The 24,846-nt window shown below is 42.2% G+C and overlaps 2 protein-coding genes across 11 annotated transcripts in view; one reads left to right on the forward strand and one right to left on the reverse strand.

Annotated features, from left to right (window-relative positions):
* LOC129790795 (glutaredoxin domain-containing cysteine-rich protein CG31559-like) overlaps positions 1–24,846 on the reverse strand; it is a 383,040-nt gene that overhangs the window by 111,121 nt on the left and 247,073 nt on the right. The window lies entirely within an intron of this gene.
* LOC129790783 (muscle-specific protein 300 kDa) overlaps positions 1–24,846 on the forward strand; it is a 79,996-nt gene that overhangs the window by 15,846 nt on the left and 39,304 nt on the right. For all 9 annotated transcript variants that reach the window (XM_055828494.1, XM_055828495.1, XM_055828498.1 and 6 more), the window contains 9 exons: positions 757–926; positions 1,998–2,277; positions 2,343–4,946; positions 5,511–17,269; positions 17,333–18,776; positions 18,857–19,010; positions 19,134–20,449; positions 20,522–20,759; positions 20,924–23,694. In XM_055828494.1, the coding sequence (XP_055684469.1) occupies positions 757–926; positions 1,998–2,277; positions 2,343–4,946; positions 5,511–17,269; positions 17,333–18,776; positions 18,857–19,010; positions 19,134–20,449; positions 20,522–20,759; positions 20,924–23,694 (20,736 nt within the window). The remainder of the gene's footprint in view (positions 1–756; positions 927–1,997; positions 2,278–2,342; positions 4,947–5,510; positions 17,270–17,332; positions 18,777–18,856; positions 19,011–19,133; positions 20,450–20,521; positions 20,760–20,923; positions 23,695–24,846) is intronic.

Here is a 24,846-nt window from a genome sequence, read left to right on the forward strand (position 1 = left end):
TGTGATGCTTTAAATTTTTTAAATTTTACCATGAGAGCTTTTAAAGTTCTTCTTGATTGATTAAATTGACTTTATGCAGCAAAAAAGCTTTCAAAAAATCAATAAAATAATTTTTTTTTACAATTTATCCTTTAACAAGAAGAATTCTTTCCACAAAAATTCTCAATCAAATGATACGAATCCTATATAGGTATCATAAAAGTTTCACAGCAAACTTTATAAGCTCCATTAGCTTTATACTTGGCTTTTTAGTAAATGAGCACGTTTTATTGGATAATTTGAAAATTGATAAAATTACAATGTAATCAACACGCTTACCTCCTGAACACACAAAAAGCTACGTACTAAACGGAGAATTGTAGATGTTGTGGAATTTTCCTCATTGGTAAGTTGAGGGTATATAATACAAAATAAACGATTTGTAATGTAAGATAGTAGAAAAAAGATCCTTTGTAAGTTCCATCATCATCATAAAAAATCCCTCACAGTGTCCTTTAAAAAGAAAATCAGCAGCAGCAGTAATGTGCGCAAGAAGTTGCAACACAATGGGTGCACTCTGTGAAAGCTCAAATAGATGCATTGCATATAGTGTCACTGCCCTGAAACTAAATATAGCCTTTTGGAAGGGAAGTTGTCACGGAACCCTTGAACTTTGCCCACTTTTGAGTCCATGATGGATTTTCCACACAATCAAGACACGTTGACTGTATGAAATATTAATATTTGAATGTATATTCTCTGTGCCACGATCAACAGATTGAGGAGAATAGTCGTGCTTTGGAGTATTTAGGACATGGCCTCGGTGGTTCGCTGAGTTCACTGGATAGTTCTGGTGTTTCAACGACCCCAACGGATGCAAAGGCCGAGAAATGGAGACAAGGTGCCCGAAATACGTTACTTCAGTGGGTGACGAATGCATTGCCACGGTAAGTTTCCATTAAATCTCTTCATTCATTGATTGTTTCTTTGCTCCATTTATTGCGCCAAGTTCTTGGTAAATATTTAATTAAGCCCCATATCGTATGCATTGCTAAGTGATGCAAAGGCTCTCTTGGGAGATTATTAATTTATTATTAGTTGATTGAATTAATTTTTCTAAATAATGATGCATTTGGAAATTAAAATTTCCTCAAAAAAGGATTTATTTAATACGCCCCGGAAGTTAACCCCTATATTTTTTCTTTTTCCTTCTGCATTATTTCTATAAATAGTTTAATGTATAAAATATGTTTTGACCATGAAAATAGCTGAAAGGAAGTTCTTCATTTTCCGCTAAATATTGCAGAGAGGAATTTTCTTCTTCTCAACAGAAGTAAATAAATTATTTTTTTATGACTATCTTTTTTCAAGGATATTTGGGCAATAATATCCTTTGTCTCCATTTGAAAAATATTTATTCTTGCTGTTTTTTAAGTCTGTAAAAGCCCTTAATTGTTCTGACAAATTAAGGAACATGAAGGGGGTTAAATAAGGAAAATCTCTGGAGAGGAATTTTCCTAAACAAAATGTTGATAAAAAGCTCATAGAATGAAAAATTCTCTCAAAATTAAGCTTCCGGATCAGGAAGAATGAAAAACCAAAAATTTAAAAATTGGAGTTTTGGCCAAAAAGTCTTCTTTGAGCCTAAAGAAACTCCAAAACTTCGCTTCGCTGGATTCCTTATGGTCCTTAAGGGGTTAAATGAATGCACAAATCTTTGAATTTTATCACTGAATTTTTTTCCAAAAACAATTTGTTTTAAAAAAATAATTTAAGACCCTAAAAAGGTTCTCCCTGTTAAATTCTTTTCCACGAAAGTCTCCGAAAAGTGTCCTGAATTAAATTCGAGAGGCTTGAAAAGTCCTCCAGAGACCAAATTGTACATTTGCGTGTTCTGTGTTGAAAGGTTTTTTAATAGAACAATGGGTTGGTACACAATTTTCACACTATTTAATGAAATAGCTAAAATAAGACAAACTCATAAATAAAAAATTGATGAGATTTTGTTAATTTTTTAGTGATTCGGGTATAGAAGTTAAGGACTTTGGTGCTAGTTGGCGAGATGGAATAGCATTTTTGGCATTGATCGACTCAATCAAGGCCAATCTCGTCAATATTGCGGAAATGAGGAAGGAATCCAATAGGACACGCCTCAATACGGCTTTCGATGTGGCCGAGGCGAAATTGGGCATTGCCCGCATTCTCGATGCTGAGGATGTTGATGTTGAGAAGCCAGATGAGAAGAGCATTATGACGTATGTTGCACAATTTTTGCACAAATATCCAGAACCCAGGAAGGTGAGAGGAAAATGAAAAATTAAATTTTTTAAATAAAATTTATAAAATTAATTATTTTTTTGTAGCAATCTGCTGGGCATGAGACAACAATCCAACAGGAATATAATGAATTTATGCGATGGCTCCAGGAGAGAACGGATACATTTGAGTCTCTCATCCAGGAGGATCGTCTCTCGAGGAATTTTAGTGACTTTATGGGTGCACAGAGTGAGAATAAATCACGTGAAGCAGCTTACAAGAAATTCCTAACATTGACCAGCTCAAAGAAGAATATTCTCGGTGTGCCACACGGGGCGAATGAGTTGATACAGAGCTTGTGGCAGAAGTTGGAGCGACAGATGCTCTATTGGCTGTGGAGCCTGGATTTGCGCCTTCCGGGGAATTTCAAAGTTGTCGCCAAGTGGCTGTGTGATGCTGAAACAATTCTCATGGGTGACGATATCCCGGAAGCAATGAATGAGGAGACAGCATCAATTATAAGTCGCAAACTGGAGGAGCATAAGCAATTCTTTGCTGAATACCCAAACATTGTTGAGGTATTCAAGAAGACACGAAGCTTCCCATTGGATCCATCGGTGCATCCCGAAGAGATTGCCCTGATGGAGAAGAGATTGTACGACATTGGACCAAGAGCAACACAGCGGCGTATTCGCCTCAAATTCCTCGAGCACAAATGCTGCCTTATTGCCTTCCTGAATCTCGTGGAGAATAAGCTGAAGCTCTGGACGGCAAAGTGTGGGCGTCAGGAGAAGGTGCAGCAACTCCTGGATCAGTATCAGAACTTTGTGTCACGCAATAAAATCTTCCAAGAATTCAGTAAAGCCTTTGTGGACATGCAGCAAGTTGTGGAGGAATACAAGCGCGATGGGAACATCACGAAGGATGAAGTGGAGGATATTGAGCGTTTTATGCGTGACACGGAAACACGTTGGACTTCCGTCTCAATGGAATTGCGCTGTGCTCAAAATATGCTTGAAGAAGTCATTGCATACTGGAAGCGATGGAATTTGCTGACAAGTGAATTTGTTCCCTGGCTCGGGGATGCAGAGGCCTATGTGAAGAAGTCCGAAGATGAACGCCTTGAATTCTTCCAGGATATTGGAGTTTGGCGGGAAAAATATCAACTTATTGTCGATACGGGAAACTTCCTCGCGGGTACGTGTGAGGATGAGATATCAGCTGAACTGAAGAGTGCCATTAGTGATCTCACATCGCGCTGGGAGAGACTCTTTGGGGCAACAAAGCACTACGTCCATGCGGGGGATATCCTCAAAAATCGTCAAGAGTACCGAAATGGTCTGGAGAGACTCAGCAATTGGCTACGATATGCTGAGCAAGTGCTGCAGAATCAATCCCTGGGAACAACGGAGGAAATTAAGAGATACGGCGAGGCTGTGCAGAAGCTCCAGGGGGAGATTGATGACATTGAGGAGCTTTTCAAGCATATCAGCAAAGTTTTTCAGAGCCTCATTCAGGATCTTTCACGCGAGGAGGTGGATAAGAATATGTCGATTCTGAAGAAGGAGAAAGAAGCTCTTGTGCGTGTACGTGCAATGATTCCCGCACGTTTGCATCTCTTCCATCAGCTTCTTGTGCAGCATGAATCACTGGAGAGTGGTCAGAGGGAGATCACAGAGTGGCTCAATGAAGCAGAGACATTGTTGAGTTCCCTATCCCTTGCTGGAGGACGTGATCATCTTAATAGCGAACTAAATCGCCATAAAGTCTTCTTCCAACGAACTCTCTACTACAAATCCATGCTGGAGAGTAAGAATAAAGTTTTCCAGAATGTCCTGAAGAGCATCACAACGGAGAAGAATATCGATTGCAGCGAAGCAGTTGATCGGATGAAGGAGTTAAATGAGAGATTTGACTATGTGACAAAGAATGCGCAACAGTGGGAGAATAAACTCAATGAAGCCGTTCGTTGTTGGCGCAATTTCCGCGACAATGAACGCGTCATTGTTCATTGGTTGAGTCAAGCTGAAGTCTTCCTTGGGGAGCGTGCGATGGAAGTTAAGGAGGTCATTGAGACACAGAAGCTCTTTTTTGACACCCTAAATGAACGCTGGATGAATGAATTGGTGCAATCGGCGCAGGATTTGCTGAAGTGCCTTCCAGCGCAGGAGCAACAGATCATTGTGAGTGGAGTTGAAGCTCTGCAGGAGAGGTGGAAGAATGTCCTTTCGGCATTCCCATATCATCTTCTCAATTTGGAATTCCGCGTGGAGGAGAATAGCTTCAATCAGTTGCTGAAGGATGTGGAGAAGGAGATAAATCTTGAGCAACAAGCATTGATCAATAGTGAAGATGTCGATGCGATTTTGCGTAGGAATCAGGATTTCTTCAAGATGACTGGAAGTGTGGGGAAGATTGAAAAGTGCCTGGAGAATATGCAGCGAATTACCGTAGCTTACGGGCAGAATCGTCCATCGGAGAGACAATTTGCTGAGGCCACGGAAAATGCCCTGAAACGATGGGCCCAGATGACGGAGAAGATTGAAGGTGTGAAGAAGATGCTGCACAAGATCCCAGCGCAATGGGATCAGTACCATCAGAAATTCCAAGAGATGGTCACATGGATGGATTCTGTGGATGCCTCCTTGAAGAATATCACAACAGAAGTGGATTCCATGGAGGAGTTTGAGAAGGAGAGAGTCGTTTTCCAGGTAAGAAGCGCAAATGGCGTAAATTTAATTATTCATGCTCTCATTTTATCTGTGTAATATGTCGTCTCATAATTTCTATTGCTCTCTTTAACATGCAGCTCCAAAGCTTGGTGGTAATTTTATTCATTACATTAATTCACTAACAACAACTACATGTTTAAACAAGGACTGTGTCGTGTATTATGGGTACAAAAATTTTTAATTTTTGTTGCATCCAATTTTTACAACTTTTTTTTTTAATAAAAATTAAAACATAAGAATAACTTACAACAAATCATTATCTAACAAATCAACATTGTAGGCTAATTCATGAGTGACTAAAGGGGACTACATTTAGGTATTTATATGTTTTTTTTTTAAAGTTAATTTAGGATACTTAAAAAAAAATACTTAAACTGTCTCACAAATGTTGTTGCATACTCACATAAAACTCACTCAATGGATGTAGCATAAATTTGCATATTTTTTGTAGTCATAATACACGAAAACACCCACACATCCCACCCCCTACTCAAAGAGAATCAAATCTAATGAACTTTTCTTGACCTTTTTGTGCTTCCACAGAAAATCTGCCATGATGCAGATTCAAAGCGTGAGAACATGAAGTGGCTGGTGAAGTGCCTCGACTCTCTCCTACCGTATGCAAGTGAAAGTGAAGCTGGGGAGGAGCAGAAGAAGCTTGAGATGATTATTGCACGCTACAAGAATCTAATTCCAACCATCGAGGTAACAATGGTGCGTACAGAAATTTTCTCAAAATGTTACACTTACCGTCGCGAAGTGCGTGAAATTGTGACCCTGCTTAATAAAGTCCGCGACCAGACACTGTCGGCACAGCCACCCGAGAGTCTATCTCAGGTGAATAAGATGGTGCAGGAGCAGCAGTATGCCATCAATCAACTCGATCAGCAGCGTCCAAATATCGTTTCAATGCTGCAACGTGGTAAGGATCTCAGCAAGGACGTTCATGCACCGACCTTTGTCACGGATGAAGTTAAATCCCTCGAGAGTGGATGGAAGGAGGCCTACAATGAGTCCATTGATAAGCTAAAGACACTCAAAGACACCCAGCAAGTGTGGAATGAGTACACAGAGCAACGCAATGAAATTATCAATTTGCTGGGAAATGCAGAGACTGAACTACGATCAATAACACCCCTTCAAACTGATCCCAAAAACGTAACGTCCGATTTGAAGGCAAAGAGAGATCTCAATGCTCACATGCAGCACGTTTCCAAGCAAATGATTGAGCGTCTGCGGGAATTGTCGGAGAATCTCATCCCACTCACAGCAACTGAGAAGCAGCCACAATTGACGAAAGATGTGGCCGAGTTGGAGAAACAATTTGCCCGGACAATGGATCATGTGAAGGAGAGAGTTGAATATCTCGAGGATTACAGCCACAAATGGAATGACTACAAAGAACGCTTGGCTGAACTACAAGCATGGGCTGCCCAGACTGCTCCACAGCTGATTGAATCCCTCCAATCGGTCGACCTGACGCCCGAAGAGAAGAAAGCAAAGATGGTTTCAATTCAGCAAATGCTCAGTGAGAAAATGCGTCAACTTGATCTCCTTGGGAGCGATGCGAGTGATTTGGCGCCAAAAGAAGGAAATCTCGGTGAGGCAAAACGCCTTAAGAACGAAGTGCACAAATTGCAGGAAACATTCAGTGCCATCAGTAGGAATTTCGACAATAAGGCTAATGTTGTGCAGCATGATTTAACCAATTGGCAAAAATATCAGGCTGAATTGAAGGAAATTAAGCCACAAATTGAAAATATTGAAATACGCATGAATGTTTCAGCCCCTAAGCCGGCTTCCCTGCAAGAGGCAATCCTCGTGCAGCAGCAGGCAAAGCAATTTGAGCAGGAGTGCGAGAATCAATTGGGAAAACTCCAAAATGCTGCACTTATTAGTCAGAATTTAACATGCAAAACCAATGCACCCGATGAATTGGACTCAATTAATTCTCGATGGAATTCCGTGCATGAAAATGCGAAACAAATGCGTGGGAAAGTTGATAAATTGGTGTCCAATTGGCAAATCTTCGACACAGATGCAACAAAATTGGAAATGTGGATTGATGATACGGAGAAGGTGATTCAGAAGCGACCGAAAATTCTGCAAACTCCCCAAATTGAAAAATTGGAAAAGGAATTGATTAAACTAAAATCCTATAACAATGAAATATCCGAGCATCAGGCTAAATTAATGGCACTCACGCAAACTTCTGACATTATTGCAATTTCCGTTGCCCCCGAAGGTGCAGCAGCACTAAAGGAGCGTCTAAATGTGATGAAGCAGAGAATTGGAGCACTCTCCGAGGGTGTTCGGGATAGAATTAATGAAATTATGGATGCCATAATGAGTCGTCAAGACTTCAATACGCAACTCAATGAATTTTCCAATTGGATCGGGGAAACACGCACCAAGGCAATGCAAACGGATGAAATTACAACGGATAAGCTGGAGTATGCTGCACAAATTGTTCACGAACTTCAGCAGGATAGTGCAGACAAGAAGCCAATGTTCAATAAAATTTACAATGAGGTGAAATCAATGGTGTTGGAAGCTTCCCCGGAGGATGCAACAACACTTAATGAAGCCTACACATCTCTCGTCTCGGACTACCAAGAGCTCGATGCAAATTTGGAGCACAAGAAGAAGGCAATGGAAAAGTGGAGAGAACTTCTGGGTTGGCAAAGTGAGACCAATAGTCATTTGGATCACATTCAGCACCAATTGGATAGTCCTGAGAGCAAGGATAGAGCGAAATTGGAGGGAATTCTGCAGGAAATCAATGATATTGGCAAAAGTATGGCCGATTGGAAGGCTCAACCGCATTTGAATGAGGAACTTTCGTGCATTCAAGTACGCGATAAGGCAACAAGGGGGCTGCTCAACCTCCCACAATTGTTCAATGCAATTGAGACAAAATTGGATGCACTGAAAGCCAAGACAGTGGATCAGATTGATTCGTCGGAGAAGCAAACAAAGCAAAAGGATAATTTTGCATCATTGGAAAAATCCTTTGTGAACAATTTAACTGAAGCTCGGGCAAAATTGACTGAGATTACTGCAACAAAGCTCACCCCATCGAATCTTGAGCATGTTCTCAATGAGCTTGTAATTTTGGGCAATACGCTCAAGAATCAAGCACCGATGAAGCAGAGAATTCACGATGCTGGAAATACGGTGATGAGTGCGGATATTTCAGGGACACATCAGGTGCAGGAAGCCCTGCTTATGATGGATCGTGAATGGGAGAATCTCAATCAGGAGATTGCCGATAGAATTGCCAACTATCGTGTCATCTATCAAGCCATGAAGGAGTACAATGAGGCAAAGGATAAATTTGGCAAGGAAATGGGAAAAGCCATTCAAATGGCCACACTTATTCCCGTTGATGTGGCCGATGAGGAAAATATTATCCATGCTTCAGACGCCTCCAAGCGCTCATTGGAGTTTGTGCGGAAGTGCAAGGGACCCCTGGATGAGCTTGAGAAGAAGGGTGCGCAATTGCTGAAACTCTTTGAGACACCCTATCAATCGCAACCGGAAGAAGTTGTGGAGGTAATTGATGATTCGCACAAACAGTACCAAGCGGTGCTGGATAGTGTGGCACAGAAGGCTCAACTGTTTGAAGTTGAGAGTGCTCTGTGGAAGCAAATTGATTTGCTGAAGAATGAATTATTCCCCTGGTTGAGTGATACAAACCAGAATCTCTGTGATTCCGCCAAAAATATCCAGGAACTTGAACATAGTGCTGTGCGATTGAATAAGTATAAGAATGAATTGCCCCAATATGTTGCCCTGAAGAAGGAACTCTGTGCGAAGGTTAATGAGTTGAAGGAATTGAAGAAGGAAGATATTCCAATGTTGGGAAGTATCGTTGAATCACTCGATGAGCAATTTGTCACTGTTGAAACAAATGCAAAGCATTTGGAAGCAATGGCACAGACCCTGAATGCGCAAGAGAAGGAAATAAGGACTTGCATTAAGCTCTTTGGGGAAGCTGTAAATAAGATTCGTGAAGCTCTTATTAAGTGTGATGATATGTCCGGTGATACGTCCAAAATCATTGAACGCATCAAAACGTGCAACATACTGAAGCAGGAGCTATCCAATTGTGGTGATGAAATTAGTCATTTAGCAGGACGCGTTGCTGAAATGCAGGAGATTCATCCCTCAATTGCCAATTCGATCATTCCCAAGGAGCTGAATAATGTACAAAAGCGCTATGAGAGTGTTCAGACGAATGCAAATAAAATTGAAGAAACTCTCCTGAATTTCCTGAAGAAACTCCATGCAGATAAAATTGATATTCTCCGGAGGATGATTAAGACACAAAAGGAGAAGATTGCGTGGTGCCTTCCGGAACCGGGGAGTGATAAATACAATCTCGAAGTGAAGAAGGCAGCTCTCAATGATATTCAACGGAGTATCGGGGATATTGAGAAGCGAGATGATGATCTCAAGAATTCACTGAAATTGCTGGAAAATATTGCTGTTGATGATAGTCTCAGGGATTTAATTGGTCAACATGACAGCTTGGTTGCTGAACTGGAGGATCTTAAGGCGAATTGTGGCAATACCCGCGATGTTCTCCTGGAGAATGTTTCACAATGGGATGACTATGAAAAGGCATCAGACAGCATTATTGGCACAATAAAGCAAATTGAGGGTGAATTGAAGGAGGAATGTGCTACACAAATTAATCTGGCCGGGATTGATAGAACCCTCGAGAAGATTAACACCTTCAAAGCCACCCTGGAAGATGTTGCGCCCAAATTGAAGCAGCTCGAAGAATTAGCCAAAGTGCTCAATGAGAAAAATCCCGAAGCGAGACCTAATCAAGTTGCATCGCATCTTGCACAAAAGTACGCAGCAGTTGTGAAGCAAGTTGGCAATCAATTGACGCGGCATGCAGATGTGAAGGCCAATGGCGTTGCTTTTGGGGAGAATTTGAAAGAATGCCAAGCATGGTTGGAGAATACGAATAAATCCTTCACTGCCCTCACGGAAGAATTGGCAAAGAGTGATGCACCCAAAATGCAGCTCATTGAAAGGGTGAAAGAAATGATTCCCGAAATGGAGAGTGGAAGAGCACTAATTGATAAGCTCAATGATTCCGGAGAAGCCCTTTGTGCAGTAACTACATCAACAAATCGTGATTCCATTCGAAAGGACGTTAAAGCAGTTCGTGAGGAGTTTGAAAAACTCAACAATAGTGTTGCAAATACACTGAAAAATCTCGAAGGGATTCTCATTCAGAAGGCATCAGTTGAGGAAAATATTGCCCAGACGAGTCAATGGTTGCAGGATGCATTTGCAAAGACCCCAGTGGAATTGGAATTGGGTGCAACACTAGCAGAGAAGAAAACAATGTTGCAAAAGTATCAGGCACAACTGAAGGATATTGCGCATCAGAAGCAAAATTTGGATCAATTAAAAGCAAAGACGAGTAATTTAGCTGACAAGAGTCTCCTTGAGAAGGTTTCCAAGGAAATTTCAGAGTTTGACACGCTACAGAAGCTTGTAAAGGATAAAATTGAGATTTACAAGAAACACGTGAAAAATCATGAATGTTACGATGAGATTCTGGAGAAGGCAACAGATTGGTTAGTAGCACTCAAAGTGACCGCTGTGGATGTTTTGGATGCAGATAAATTCGAGAAGGAAACCACCCAGGAGAAACGATTAATAATTGAGAATTTGCTGGAACAGGAACCGGAAGGAGATGCAATTTTCGACACTTGCCACGAGAAACTCCAAACAATTCTCCCTGAAACGCATGCAAATGGCCATGAGGGACTTCTTAGCAATTGCGCTGAGCAGAAAAAGGCATGGAAGGACTTTATTGAACAATGTCGTGAAGCTCTCAAGAGACACGATCAAATGTGTAGCCAGTTGAATGAATTCCAGAATATCGTTGAGAATTGCGATAAATGGCTCAAGCAAATGGAGAATATTGTGAAGGATCAGAGTTTGAAGAATGGCCAAGAGGCCAAAGAGCAGCATCTTAACAACCTGAAGAATCTTTCAAATGAAATCACCGGAAAATCCCCAGAAATTGGGCAGATTAATGAGAAGGCGCGTCTCATTGAGAATGAACCTGAATTGGCGCTAAAAGTTTCTCGGCTTAATACCCGATGTCAAGCTGTTAAAAATGCCTGCAAGGATTCCATAGCAAGGTATGAGAACTACATCAAGGATCACAAGGATTTCGATGGGGAATACGATGAGTTCAAAGGAAATCTCGAGGGTAATATTGCTGCACTGAAGGACAACAGTGAAATTGTGGGAGATCTTGAAGTTCTTCATGATCGTTTGAATAAAATTAAGGAGCTGGCTGATAAACGTATTCTCGATAGCTCCAAATTTGAGAGTATCATTGAGAAAGGGGAGAAGCTGTATACGCACACAAGTCCAGATGGGAGGGAAATAATTCGGCAGAGATTGAGAATTTTGCGTACAATGTGGGATGAATACACGGATGATTTAAATTCAGCCATACAAAAATTGGAGCAATGCCTCTTGCAATTTGGTGAATTCACATTGAGTCAGGAACAGCTGACAAAGTGGCTGAAGGATGTGGAGAAATCCATGCAGAATCACATGGAATTGAAGAGTACGCTTCAAGAGAAGAAAGCTCAGCTGCAGAATCATCGTTTAATGCATCAAGAAATCCTCTCGCATCATCCTCTAGTGGAATCCGTGTGCGATAAAGCTCAACAGCTCGTTGATCAAACGAAGGATTCATCCCTAAATCACTACTTTGACTCCATTAAACAGCTCTTTGATAATATTGTCAAGAAATCCGAAGAACTAATGACGAATCTTGAGAATTGCGTACAAATTCACAACAACTACAACATCCTTTTGGCAAATTTCAAATCATGGCTCAATAATGAGAAGGAATTGGCATTGGAAGCTGATGATATAGCCGGAGAGAAGTCCGAAAGTACTCGAAGAATGAATATCTTGGATCAATTGCAAAAGAATATTCCCACTGGAGCGAATTCTTTAGCGGGATTGAAGGAGAATATTGAGATTGTTGGGAAGAGTACATCGGCTGATGGCAAAAAGGCACTTCAGGGTGAAATTACAGAACTCGAGGCAGCTTTCAATGCCCATATTGCCAATATTGATGCCCTTAAGGTCAAACAGGCAGCTGTTATGGCGCAATGGCAGCAATTTGATGGTAAACTGGAGGAATTAACAAATTGGTGTCGTGGAAAGGAGACAGTCTTCAAAGTTGAACACCTACAGCCATCGTTGGAGACGAAGGAGAACCAACTGAAGACATTCATCGAGGAAAGAAATGCAATTGTGGAGAAACAAAAAGATTTTGATGAATTTGTAGATATTTCGCACAGCTTACAGGCATCTAGTGGCACTGAGAGGATTAAAACGCTTACAATGCAGCTCCTAAATCGCTATCAGTTGCTACAGGTGCTGAGTAAGGAGGTTGTCAATCGGTGGCAGGGTCTGGTGGAGGATCATCGAAAGTATGACAATAAGATGCGTGAAGTCCTTTCCCTGATAATACCACTTGAAAATAAACTAACTGCCCTCGATAGTCCCGAATCCCTTGCTGACAACTTAACTCTCCTTCAATCACTAATTGCGGAGAAAGAGGCCACAGATGGCATTATTTCATCCCTAATTGTGCTGGGTGAGAAAATTCTACCAGACACATTGGGGCAAGGAAGGGAGAAGATACGCCAGGAATTGCGCGATGTGCGCGATCGATGGGATAGTATGGAAGAGCATTTCAACGATTTACAGAAACGCCAACAGTCGCAGAATATGCAGTTGTCCAATTACAAGGATACCCTGCAGCAGGCACTTCAGTGGCTGGATGTTGTGGAGAAGGGGCTGCAGAAGGATCAATCGTCCGTTTCGACGACAAATCAAGAAATTAAAGCTAAATTGATGAAGCTAAAGAGTACAGGACAAGATATTTCGGCTCACAAGAGGCTCATTGAGGTGACTACGGAGAAAGCCAATCAGCTCCTTCAAGCGGGCACAGTGAAGAACCCGGAAGAAATTAAGAGTATCGCCGAGAACATTAATACACGCTACAACAATGTCCAAGCATTGTGTGCTAAACTACTCTCACAGCTGGAGAAGATGTCTGAAATCTTCCAAACATTCTCGGAACTTCACAAAACGCAACAAGACTACCAGAAGAATCTCTGGGATGCTCTTGCAACGTATTCCGATTGTTCTGGGAATAAAGCTGCACTACAGTCGCGTTTGGGTAAGTTGAATGACATCGGGGACTCCCTGCAAGATGGTGAGGCGAAATTGAATGTCCTTGGGGACTATGTGAGGAACAATGAGGAGCTCATTCCACCACGATCAAAGGAAAATATGAGCAGAGATTTGGCTAATTTGAGATTTGACTTTGAGAAATTCAAATCAGCTCTTGGTGATGTGAAGAGTGGGTTGCAGAGCAAAATTGCTCAATGGAGTCAATTTGATAGCAACCTTGAGCAGCTGCTAGAGTGGCTGTCTGACTCTGAAATATCCCTCAAGAACTATAGTTTGAAATCCACTCTGGGTGAGAAGCAAGAGCAGCTAATTAAGTACAGAGATCTTTTGAAGAATTTGCAACAGCATGAGAGTAGTTTGGACAATTTAACGGATGAATCGTCAGAATTGATTCAAGGAAGTAGTGAAGCACGCCTTCCGGGGAATATTCAACAGATCACCTCACGCTTCCAGTCAGTTCAGACAACAGCTAAGGAAATTGTAAAGAAATGCGAACAAGCTGTGCTGGATCACGAAACGTTCAATGATAAATACAAACAGTGCTCAGATTGGCTTTCATCGGGTCAGGTGAAGTATCAAGAGTACCAGGATTTATCTACAGCTGGTTCGCAAGAAGATATCCTCACGAAGTACAATGCTGTTCAGGAGCTTCTCTCGCAAAATTCAAATGCAACCCTTTTGCTCAATAATACCGTTGAATTGGGTGAGAAACTCTATCAAACAACAGCAATGGAGGGTCGTGATACAATCCGGGAGCAACTTCAGGAATTGCAATTGGAAATGGAGAAATTATTTGATAATTTGGGTACATTGGCAAGAGCGCTTCAGACAAAATTATCCAAATGGTCTGGCTTTGAGGAATGCTCTCAGAGTCTCGATGAATACTTGACAAGCATGGAGGGACAACTGAGTGAGAATTTAATTCTCAAATCTACGTTGGATGAGAAAAGGATTCAACTGCAGAGCTATCGTGATCAATTGACTGACGTTCAAAATCATAAACCTGAATTGATAAATTTGAAGGATTTAATTGAAAATCTCCCAGAACAGAATGAAAATATTGAAAATCAATTTAGGAGCATTGAAGAGAGGTATGGAAACTTGCTAAAATTAGCACAGAAGCACCTCGAAAGCTACGTGAATATTGTGAATGATCATCAAATGTACTGCAAAGCTGTTATGGATACGCAAGAATTTATCGAAGCTGCACATAACACAGTTAGTCTCTGGGGAGACCTGGATGTCGATCGCGTGTCCTTAGCTACCAATTTGGATCGCTTGAGGAAGGTGCAGCAGGAGTATACAGATGAAACAAGTCGTATTAATGATATTCGCGCTCTTGGTGAGAAAGTCCTTCCGGGTACAGCTGAAGAGGGACAGGTGAATGTCAAAGCGCAAGTAGATAACTCCCAACAGGAATGGGAAGCTTTGGTATCATCTGTCCAGACAGCCATTGACAATGTAATGGCAAAATTGCAGCAATGGGATGAATATGAGAAGCTACGTGATCAGTGTGTTGCATGGATTTCTGGGACAGATAATAAATTGCATGCTATTGATCTAAAGACAACCAAAGCCGAGAAAATTGACCAATTGGAAGCCCTCAAAGAGTTGCAGGGTGAAGTTCGGGCTAAAGAATTAGAAATTGATAGTGTAACCGAGCGTGCTCAGTTGCTGTTTAAAGGATTGGCAAGTTCCCGTAGTAGTCAAATATCCGAATTAGTCCTTAAATATCAGCAAGTTTGTCTTAAGGTCAAAGAACTCCACTCTCGTTGGCAGCAATATGTATCTGGTCACCAGGAATTCGACAATAAACTCAATGATTGCAATCAATGGTTGGATAACATTAAGCAGAAGCTCGACTACTGCTCAGACCTTTCGGCAACATCACCCAAAGATTTGGAGAATAAATTGGCCACAATTCAGGATCTTCTTCTGCTCAAAGATGAGGGATTCGGGAAGGTACAGTCGGTGATTGAGACAGCACAGAATGTTCTTGCGAATACAGCCCCAGCCGGTCATGATGCCATCAACAAACTCCTGACGAAACTCCAGGAAGATTGGTCCAATTTAGCTCTTCGTATGATTGACGTGAAGACTTCTCTCGATGCCTCAATCAATCAATGGTCAGGTTTCCTAGAGGAAGTGCAGAATGTCAATAAAACCGTCGATTGGATGGAGAATGCGTATCAGGAATTGTGTGACTACCAAGCAACAATGACGGAGAAACGTGCCATGCTGGAACGTATTAAGAATGCCGTGGAAAAGATTCGTCTCGAGAGGATGGATGTTGATATCCTTAAAGCAAAGGCAAGAGAAATGATTGCAAGTGGGCAGCAGAGTTTGGCTGCTAATCAAGCACAACAGATCCTCGATAAATTCGATCAATTGTCCGATAAGATGAATAAATTGATGATTGAACGTGAAGAAGAATATCGTGATCATCGGCTGTACAAAGAAGCCTATGATGATCTGTCTTCGTGGATGGCAAGAGCTCGTGATAAATTCCCATCGCTTAAGCAACAATCTCTCAGCGATAAACTCGCCATTGACAATATCCTCGCACCTCTTGAGGCATTACTGAATAAGCAACCTCAGGGAGAGCTTCTTGTTGAGCATTTACTGCACACAAGTGAAGTTGTCTTGGCGAGTACATCGGAGCCTGGGAAAGAAGTCATTCGGCGTGATATTGCAGAACTTCGTGAGAACTTTGAGTCACTCTTCAGGGAAATTGCCCAGCAGAAGGATCAACTGGAGTCTACGGTTATTCAATGGCGTGACTACAAGGAGGAATACGAGCGGTTGTCCGAGTGGCTGCAGCAGATTGATATTCTCGTTAAGAATCACAAATTAAACCTCTTGCCGACGCTTCATGAGAAACAGAAGCAAGTTAAGGAGATGGATGATATTCTCAAGAGATTGGAAAAGGGTGGGCAGGACATTGAGAGATTCAATAATGCTGCTGCACCACTTTTAGCATCACACCTGGACACGTACGTTACAAATCAACTGCGACATCTCAATTCACGCTACCAAGTTCAGGTGAATCTGGCAAAGGATGTGTACAAGAAGGTCGAAACGAACTATGAGCAGCACAAGGAGTTCGATGAATGTGCAAATAATGCACGCAATTGGATTGAGAATGCAAAAGAAATCATTCGGGAGTGCAGTGAGGCTTCCAGTAGTTCCAACAAGGAGACACTGCAGACGAAATTGCAGCAGATCACTGATTTAATTCGACGTCGCGAGGAGGGGCAGAATCTCGTGCACACAACGGTCAATAATGGCGAAAAGGTGCTTCGTTCAACACGATCTGATGGCAAAGATGTGATTAATAATCAAATAAAGGAAATCCAAAATGAGTGGGATCGTATTGTGAAGAAGATGTCAACGGTTAAGGTTCATCTGGAGACAAGTCTACTCCAGTGGGCAGACTACAGTTCCAGCTATTCCCAATTGCAACAATGGATTTCCGATCGTGAAGCTAAATTGCAGCAAGTTTGTGAGCAGAAGGTGGCAAAATCCAAGAAAGGTCAACCTGGTTTGGCATCAGGGCTCAGCGAGAGGAAGGCCAATCTCCGGCAAACCAACAACATCGTCCAGGACATTGTTTCCTTTGAACCAATGATCCAATCTGTCACGTCGAAAGCATCGGATTTGCAACAAGCAATCCCAGCATCGGAGATTTCCTTCAAATATGAGAATTTGAGCAAACAAGCCAAGGATTTGTATGAGAAGCAAAAGGAGACCATTGATAATCATCAGGCACTCATTGATGCTGGAAATGATTTTGCACAGTGGCTGAGGAATGCAAAGGAGCGCTTGAGTAAGAGCGCAGAGCCCATTGGGGATAAGGAGACCCTGACAAATAAACTCGGGCAGGTGCGATTGCTGCAGAATGAAGTGAATGACGAGGGTACGCCAAAGCTCAATAAAGTTCTGGAACAGGGTGAGATTGCCTGCCGGAATGCCGTTCCCACTGATCGGGAGATAATTGAAGAGGAAGTGGCTCTACTTCAGGAAGAATTTGACAACTTTGTGTAAGTATTAAATGTTTTATTTTATTTTGTAGTTTTGCACTGAGAATGATTTTTTCTGTACAGAGAGAATTTGAAACAAGCAAAGCAGAGACTCGAAATTGGTATTGTTAAGTGGACAGAGTACGATGATCAGTACAAGGAAGCCCTTGAATGGCTCACAAAGACCGAAGTTCTCGTGCAGTCTTACAATAAACTCCAGGATAGTTTGGAGGAGAAGAAGAATGTTCTGGAGCAATTTCAGGCACATCTGCAGACAATCTTTGACTGGCAACGTGAATTGGATCAGCTGAATATGACGGCTCAGACACTCCTTGAGATCTGCGCTGATACACGTATTAGCAATGGAGTTACACAGCTTACAACAAAGTACAATGCCTTGCTGTCAATTGCAAAGGAAGTGATGCGAAGACTTGAGCTGCACTACCAAGAGCATCAGCAGCATCAGGCGTTGTATGGTGAGTGCCAGGATTGGGTTGAGGCCATTCATGATAAATTGAATGAATGCCTCGAGGTGCCCAATACAATTGCCGAGGTGAATCAGAAGCTAAATACCATTCAGAATATTAAGCAGCTGCTAGAGCAAGGGCAGAACAAGCTGAGATACACGATTGAGTTGAAAGAGAAAGTCATCATGAATACGGAGATTAATGGTGCTGCCAAGATTCAAGAGAACACCGAAAATCTCAAGCATGAATTTGAGAAATTAATCTCGGAGATTGGTGACATAAAGCAGAGGCTGACAAATAGGGCTGCTCAGCTGGATGATGTGACGAAATTGATAAAGATTCTCAATGAATGGCTGGATGAAGTTGAGCCGAATCTCCAACTCTCCGACGCTTTCCTCAATGAGTTGAGTGAGAAGAAGACGAGCCTTGAGAAGAATCGTACGCTGCAGAAGGACATGCGTACGTACAATGACACCATTGAGAAGATTAAGAATAAATTGAGGGATGATGAGAGTTTGGATAAGAAGGAATTCGACGAATGCTTGAGGCGCTTTGAAAATTGCCAAGGGGTCATTGCGAAGAATATTGAGAATTTGGAGAATCAAGTTCGTTACCATGAGAACTACAAGCTTGCCTATGGAGAAATAGCCGAATGGATTCGCAAGACAAAGATGGATATTCAGCATTGCTCTGATTCACACGGAGACAAACCACAGCTGCTGGAGAAGCAGGCAAAATTGCATGAGATTGAACTCTCGCAGCCCGAAGGGAAGATCCTTATGGAGAATACGATCGAATTGAGTGGCCATGTGGTGGCGACGAGTGGTCGTGAGGGTCAGGATGTGATTAATCAGGAGATAAAGCAACTCAAAGCAGACTGGGATAGTCTGCAGATGATTACAAAACAATCCCACGATGCTCTGACAAATTGCATTGCAACGTGGAATAAATTCACGGAGAAATCCGATGAGATCAGCAAATGGTTGCAGGAGTATGAGAGGAAGATTGCACAGATGGAGTCTGGTGGGGAGATCACTACGAGTGATCTCGCAGCATGTAAGGTAAGTTTAAAGGGAAGGGCAAAATAAAATGTGGGCATTTGACGTCTTGTCCTGTGACTAACATCCTTGTGTTTGCACAGAAAATCCTCGAGGATGTGCAAAATCAGCGTGAGAAGATGGATGATCTCAGTGATGTCTGTGAGATCCTCATGGAGCAGAGCGCATGCATCTGGGTGAGGGATAAAACGGTTGAGCTTCAAGGAAGGTACTCTCAACTTCTCAATTCAGCTCAAGGTAAGCCTTCTTCCATCCCCCGCGTTGTCCTTTATTTGTAATTAATTCCAGATTTCCCCAAAAACGAATTTCTTTTTATTTTAAAAGAAAAAAATAAATAAATTGAAAAAAAATTGCTTCCAGCCTTTGTTTCCAAGGCGGAGAAATGTCTAGCCGATCAAACCAACTTCCTCGTTTACAAAGAGCAAATGGAGAAGTGGATTGGTGGCAAGGAGAGTGCCATCAATGAAGCCGCGGTGCTTGGAAATGAAGCGGCAATTAGGCAAAATCTCAATTCCCTCAATAGTGTGTATAGTCGCCTCCCCGAGGGACAATCCCTCTTTGTAATTGTTCAAGATGCATTCACGAAGACAATGAGCGTTACCCCAGCTGATCACCAGGCTGAAATTCAAGTGGAAATGGATAAAATTCAGGGGGCATGGGACAAATTGAATCGCGATGTAAATGATGGCATTGCCAAGCAGAAGAGCAATCTCATGCGCTGGGAAGATTATCGCGATGCAAAGGTGAAATTTGAGAAATGGATTGGAGACATTGAGGGCACCCTGAATGCAAATCCCGAGAATAGGGGAGATTTGAGTGAAATGAAGACACTCCAGGAGAGATTTAGGAACATCAAAGGGGACATTCAGGCTAAGCGCGGTGATCTCGATCACATTGTTGCCGAAGCAAAGGAGCTGAGTACTTGGTCAAAGACTCCACATGAAGCTGAAGAAGCCACACGTTTGGTCACACGATGGGATCATGTCAATGCCAAATGTGAATCAATTATCTCTGGCTTGCAAACGGAAATTGATGACTACCTGTCGTACCATCAGAGTTTGCAGGAAACTGAAAAGTGGCTCCTTCAGGTGTCCTTCCAGCTAATGGCGCACAATTCACTCTACATTACAAATCGCGAACAGACGCAGGAGCAGCTGAATCAGCATGAAATCCTCCTGGATGAGATTCAGAAGTATCAAACGAATTTGGATGATCTCAAGGCGAAGGGAAGTAATCAAATCAGTCGCTATGAGCACTGCAATCCCTACATAAAGAACACCATTGAGACGCATCTGAAGAATGTTCAGGACAGCTACAATTCCCTCCTGTTGACATCAATTCAAATTAAGAAACGTCTCGAGGAGAGTATGGCCAAGTTCAAGGAATACGAAGACACCTTGGAGGAGATTCAGCAGCAACTGATCAAGAATGAAGCTATTATGCCACCGGAGGAAGTTCCAGGGGAACTTGATATGTGCCGGAGTCAGCTGAAATTTGCCCAGGATCTGTATAATGGGCTACAGAAGGAAAAGGGACGCCTAGCAGCAGCTGTGGCTGCTTGTGAGTCCGCCACAGCGAGCATTAGTCGCCCAAGTTCACCCATTGAGACAGCAATGCAACCAATTCCGGAGAAGGAGCTCAAAGTACGAGCACAGCTTGAAGATCAAATTGATCAGGTGAGGATTTTTGCATTAAAAAAAAATGTTTATTTTGCAAAAATTGTGCTAAATGAGTATTTTTTTGGGTAGATTCAAACATATTTGGGAGATCTCGTGAAGGCAATTGCGGAATTGGAGTTATTGGAGAAGCAGAGGAATGAGCTGGATGATTGGATCAATAAACAGCAAGCTATCGTGTCGGATTGGTTGTCGCGACCGTCCAAATTGCGCAGCGACGGTGCAAAGCAGGAACTGGCAGCTATGAATGATCTACTCAATGCGATTGGAGACAAACGATCGCAACTTCTCACCGAAATGTCAGGGCCACGTGAGTTCATTGATTCTCTATTTTATGCATAAATTAATTTTGCTAAGTTATTCGAGTTTGAAAAACTCTATTTATTGAAGAGATTTTGAACTTTTATTGATTTCAATTTTTAAAGGAATTTTTAAAGGAGGATAAAAAAATTAATAAAAAATAATTTCTTTTAGTGGAAGGTGATGATGAGACAACAAAGATTGAAGAGCGTCTGGATAAGCTGGAGGACGATCTAATGGCGGCAATTGTGAAGAAGAAGGATGATCAGGGAGTAATTGATGAGTACCGGAAGTGTACTCAAGCAACACACGGCTGGATTGATGAATTCATTCAACGAATGGATGTTCTCGACAGCGGCAGTGGGTTGAGCTGCAACCAAAAGCTGGCAACAATTCAGAAGATTAAGGAAGAATTTGAATCAGCTGGTCCTGGGAAGTTGGCAGCATTCAAGGATATTGCTGCAAAGACCGTGGAAGTGATCAGCAATCTCGATGCGCAGCAAGTTGAGGAGCAAATTAAGGGTATCGATAGGCGTTTCAACGACATCTCCAAGAGGATCAACAGGAAGATTCAGGTGATTGAGTCAACGAATAAGGGTTTGGAGAATCTCAAGAATGACATTGATAATTGCCACAACTGGGTAAAGTCCTCAATTGCCGAGCTGAGTAGCCCAGAGGAGAAGGGTGAGAATGCCGATGCAAAATTGGCGCATATGAGGAATCAGCTGAAGCAGGCTGAGGGCAAGCAACCGATTATTGAGACACTTGAGAAGAGACTCAACAATATCCAGTCCGAACTGGAGCCAATTGTGGTGTTGCAGCTGCAGACGGAGATTCAGAATTTGAAGGCAGACGAGCAGAGGCTCAAGGAGCTCCTCAAGGCGGAAATTGGCACATGTGGCAAAGAGATTCAACTCCGGAAGGCCATTGATGAGAATCTCGCGAAAGCAGGTGAATGGCTGAAAGCCCACAAGCCGGCTATTGAGAGCGAAAATCCCCTGAGTGTGGGTGATCTTGAGGCAAAGTTGCATCAATGCAAGAAGCACGAGGGCGAATTGAAGGAGTTCAAGGATGGTGTGCTGAGTGATTTGAATAAACAATCAGCTGCACTCTTTGCATCAGCTCCAGAGCATGAAAAAGACTTGATGGGAAAGAAAATTCAACAAATTCGCGATGATTACGATGCAAATAGACAAATCGTTGCGGAGAAAGTTAATGAATTGTCTGGCCTCATCCCTGATAGGCAGAAGTTTGAAGATAATCTCCGGGGAGTGATGAATTGGCTCAGTGAGACTGAAGTTAGCACCTCGAATCCCATAAGAACAACCAATTTGCCAACTTTGGAGGAACAACTTGCAAGATACAAAAATTTGGCGCGGGAATCTGAAGGTATTCGTGGGAAAATTGCTGATATCACGGAAGAAGCTGCAAGAATAAATCCCACACTTACACCATCGGACAAACAGAAGCTTTCGGATCAATTGAGGAGTCTCCGGGAGCGATATGATAAACTTTCCAACCTCATTGATGATCGTCTGAAATTCCTGGAGAAGCACATAAAGGAATATTTGGAGGCAAAGCAGAAAGTTACGGATTATATTCAATTTATGGGACTCATTCAGGCTGAAATAAAGAATTTGAATAAGCCTGTTGGGAGGAAGATTGAGGATGTCCAGGAACTCCTGCAGTCCTATGAGAAAATCCTATCAGATCTAAAGGATAGCAAGGCGAAAATTGGGGAGATTCAAGTTGAAAATCTCCCTGAACTTCAGACCGTTATAACGCAGCAAGATGATACCATTCAGCTGATTGAAGATCAACTAGCTCGTCTGCGACAACTCCTCCTACTCCGTGAGCAATTTATCGCCCTTGTTAATGAGATAATAACCTTCATTAAGAAGTATACAGCCGTTGTGACGGATATTGAGAAATCCGGTGATTCAATTGAAGACAAAATTGCCCAATATGATGGTGTTATACTGAAGATTCAGGAGTGTGAGGCAATCCTGGCGTCAGCTGCGGACAAAGGCAATAAAATCGCATCCGAAGGGACAGCAGCAGATCGCAACAGCATCACGGAACAGCTGCAATCGCTAAAGATGCAGCTACAGAACTTGCGGAAGTTGATTGAGAGTCAAAAGCAGAAGCACGAGAATACCCTGGCGGAGCATAAGAAGATGCAAGCAGATCTCAGCGCACTGCTGGATTGGTTGCATCAGAATGAGACACTCGTGAAGTCTCGACCACTCCTCAATAGAGATCCAAATTGCGTCGAGAGAGAAATTCAAAATCATCACATGCTCCGGAAGAAAGTTGAGAAGCACCTTGATGAAATTCAAAAGATTAACGACGCAGCACGCAATGAGATGGGATTGCCGGGATCTCTGCTGGAAATGCTGTCGGAGAGTCGTATGCTGCTCACGACACTGCCAGCGGAATTGAACGATCGCGAGGAGTATCTGCAGAATAACAAAAAGCACCGACTCGACTACCTGCTGCTCGTGTCGAAGCTCAACAGTTGGCTGGAGGAAGTTGAGGTTCGTCTGCAGAACAGCAAGCACGGCATTAATTTTGAGAATATCGTCGGTGATCTGGAGGAGCACAAGCTCTTCTTTGCCACTGAGCCCATGATGACGGACTTGGTGACGGTGCAAATACAAGAAGCCGCCGACAAGATTTGGCCATCGCTCAACAACTCAGAGCAGAATGATCTCTCCAAGGAGCTGCAGCATCACAAGCAGGTCTTCAAGAACACCGTGAGTGCCGCCAAGTCGCATCAGAATCACCTGGAGGATAATTTGAAGTTGTGGAAGGAGTACTGTGAGTGCTATGAGAAAGTGAATAATCTCATTGAGAGATCCAAATTGCCTGAAGAGAGTGTGGAGAATTTGGGGGCGCTCAATTTTATTCTGCAGAAAGTCAACCATGCGCTAAATGATGTACAGGTGAGTCTCCTATTAATAGAATTTCATTACATTCACCACATTATTTATTACTTCTCCTATTAGTTGGTATACCACAATCGTGGCATACCAAGTATTGTAATCATCGGAAAAACCGACCACCTCAGATCGGGCTCAAACTTGGTATGAGCACGTTTTAGACATCCCACATTACGAAAATGGTGGTGGAAAATTTTTGATCCGGCCGGCCTGCCGTCCTGCCGTCCTGCCGGTGCGCCAAACTTTGCCTTATAACTCGAGAACAGTAACAGATAGAGACTTCTGGTTTGAAGTTTTCTATAGAAATGTGGGTGTAAAATTTCATTTTTTGGCATTTTCAAAATCCAAGATGGCCGCCGTCCGCCATTTTGAACTACTGTCAACCAGTTCCCTTATAGCTAGAGGTCTGAAATTTTAGTATGTTGTAGAGCTCAGTGAGATGTTTTCATAAACAAACCATACTTGAAAATCGGTCAAGCGGTTTAGCAAATATGGCGGCCTAAAGCAAAAAGTGTTTTTTCGATATATCTCGAGAACGGCTTGACCGATTTTGACCATCTTGGTATCAAATGAAAGGTATTGAGAATCCCTACAACTGTCTAAAACATTTCAAGTTCCAAAAATGGCCGCAAGAGGCACTAAAATCAAAAACAAAAATTGCCTAACTTTAAGGGGCAATATCTCCGAATCCCCATCTTAGATTTCCTTGAATTTTTGATATGTTGTAGCCTGACTTAATATCTTTCATCAGCCCGAAAATGAAGAAAATCTATGTCGCCGTTTAGAAGATATGGCCATTTGAAAAATTCTTGAATTTGAAAAGTTCTAATAGCCATATCTTTTGAACGGTCTGTCCGATTTGGCTCAACTTGGTATCAAATTAAAGGTTTTGCAAAACTCTACAACTTTCTAGAACATCAGAAACCTTTAGAACCATTCCTTCAAGACAAAAAGTGCAAAAAACTGTTTTGGTGAAACAAAAATCCGCCATTTTGTGTTCTGGAGGTGACCTTGAAATGTATCGAAATATATGTCAGATTATAGCTTATTTCAATACCTTTCCATAACTAGTCAAGAAATTTCTGTAGGTCTTATAGAACTTTAGATATGAACATTTTTATCTTTCATATTGATGAATTTCATAAAAAATCAACT

The sequence above is a fragment of the Lutzomyia longipalpis genome, chromosome 2 (genome assembly GCF_024334085.1).
Source record: "Lutzomyia longipalpis isolate SR_M1_2022 chromosome 2, ASM2433408v1".
Taxonomy (NCBI): domain Eukaryota; kingdom Metazoa; phylum Arthropoda; class Insecta; order Diptera; family Psychodidae; genus Lutzomyia; species Lutzomyia longipalpis.